Below are 1,848 nucleotides of genomic sequence, written 5' to 3' on the forward strand. Positions count from 1 at the left end.
TGTGGAAGGTAAAGATGAAGGCTCTTCTGGTTCAACAAGGATGTGCAACGACACTGGAGGATAAGCAAAACTGCCAAAGGACATGGCGAATGAAAAGAAGGTGGACATTCTGATGAAGGCACATAGTGCCACTCTATTGAGCTTGAAAGATAAAGTATTGTGGGAGGTCGTGGATCAAACAACTGCTTCGGGGATCTGGGATAAACTTTGTGAAAATTACCAGAACAACTCAGTGACTAACAGGATGTATCAGAAGCAAAGCTTGTACATTCTCAGAATGTCTGAAAGTACCCAAGTAAAAGTTCATATGGATAACTTCAATCATATCATCTTGGATCTGCAAGGGGTTGATGTGAAGATAGAAGATAAAGATGATACTCTCATTCTCTTATGTTCTCTTCCTAACTCATATGAGAATTTTGTTGATACCAAGCTCTATGGTAGGACAACGATTACTTTGAACGATGTGAAGGACTCTCTAATCACCATGGAACTGAAAAGAAAAGTTTTAGTTGGAGAGGAGGTATCCAATTCTGGTTTGTTCGCAGGGAGGGGGAGGACAGAAGAGAGGAAAGGGGGAAACAGAGGGAGATCACGCTCTAATTCGAAGTCTAAAGGTTTTTCAAATGCCAAGTGTTATAACTCTAAGGAGAAGGGACACTTCAAGCGAAATTGTCCAAAACTGAAGAATGAGAAGTCCAAGAGTGAATCAAGCAACAATAACACTGCTGTGATGGTTCGGGAAATTTTTGATGAAGGGGACAATGGTGATGTACTGGCTGTGAAGTACATAACGTTTTGCTGATGCTTGGGTCTTAGATTCAGGAGCATCCTATAACATGAATGGCTCGACTCCTTCAAAGAGTGGGATGGCATAGTCAGGATGGATGATGACTGGGTGAACAGTATCAAAGGTAGTGGCACAGTGCAGAACAAGATGCACGATGGCATGGTCAGGAAGTTAGATTGCTAGTACGTTCCAGAACTTCAGAAGAATCTTATTTCTCTTGGCACATTTGCTAAGAATGGGATGAGGTATGTTGGTGAACATGACTGGGTGAAAGTGAACAATGGTCCTCTGGTTATAATGAAAGAGAAGATGAATAGTGGAGTGATCTATATCCTAGAAGGTAGTACGGTTATGGGAACAATGACTATCTCCCAATTCTCAAATGAAGGTGATGAAAAGATGGAGTTATGGCATCGTAGGTTGGGGAACATGAGTGAGAAGCGTATGTCTGTTCTCAGTAAACAAGGACTGCTTGGTGGAGAGGCTACTGGAAAGATAAAGTTATGTGAAGCTTGTGTTAAGGGAAAGCATCACAAAGTGAAGTTCGGCACCGGTCAACACACAATCAAGGAAATGTTGGAGTATGTTCACTCATATCTGTGGGGTCCTGCACCAGTGAAGTCTCAAGGAGGATTCTCATACTTTGTGACGTTCATTGATGAATATTGAAGGAAGGTTTGCGTGTACTTTATGAAGACCAAAGATGAGGTGTTTAGGAAGTTCAAGGAGTGGAAGAGCATGGTTGAGAAAAGGACTAGAAAACAGGTCAAGACTCTGAGGACTGATAATGGGTTGGAGTTCTGCAATGCTCCATTTGACAATGTCTACAAAGAAAAAGGTATAGTGAGGCACCGTAATGTACGACACACACCACAATAAAATGGAGTGGCAGAATGGATGAACCAAACTCTCATGCAGCGTGTAAGGTGCATGCTAATATTTTCTAACTTATCCAATCAATTTTGGGCGGAAGCAGTTAACACTGCTTGCTATCTTGTGAACATATCACCATCAACTACAATAGACCTTAAGACTCTGCAAGATAGGGGTGAGCATTT

The 1,848-nt window shown here is 41.8% G+C and overlaps 1 protein-coding gene across 1 annotated transcript; it reads left to right on the plus strand.

Annotated features, from left to right (window-relative positions):
- The first annotated feature begins 1,030 nt into the window (after nt 1-1,030).
- On the plus strand, nt 1,031-1,459 carry LOC145131964 (putative mitochondrial protein AtMg00300). The gene has a single exon (XM_079066609.1). The coding sequence runs from the start codon at nt 1,031-1,033 to the stop codon at nt 1,457-1,459; it is 429 nt and encodes a 142-aa protein (XP_078922735.1).
- Nucleotides 1,460-1,848: the final 389 nt, after the last annotated feature.

Source organism: Lactuca virosa, chromosome 8 (genome assembly GCF_052849685.1).
Source record: "Lactuca virosa cultivar CGN04683 chromosome 8, Lactuca_virosa_CGN04683_v6, whole genome shotgun sequence".
In the NCBI taxonomy this organism is placed as follows: Eukaryota; Viridiplantae; Streptophyta; class Magnoliopsida; order Asterales; family Asteraceae; genus Lactuca; species Lactuca virosa.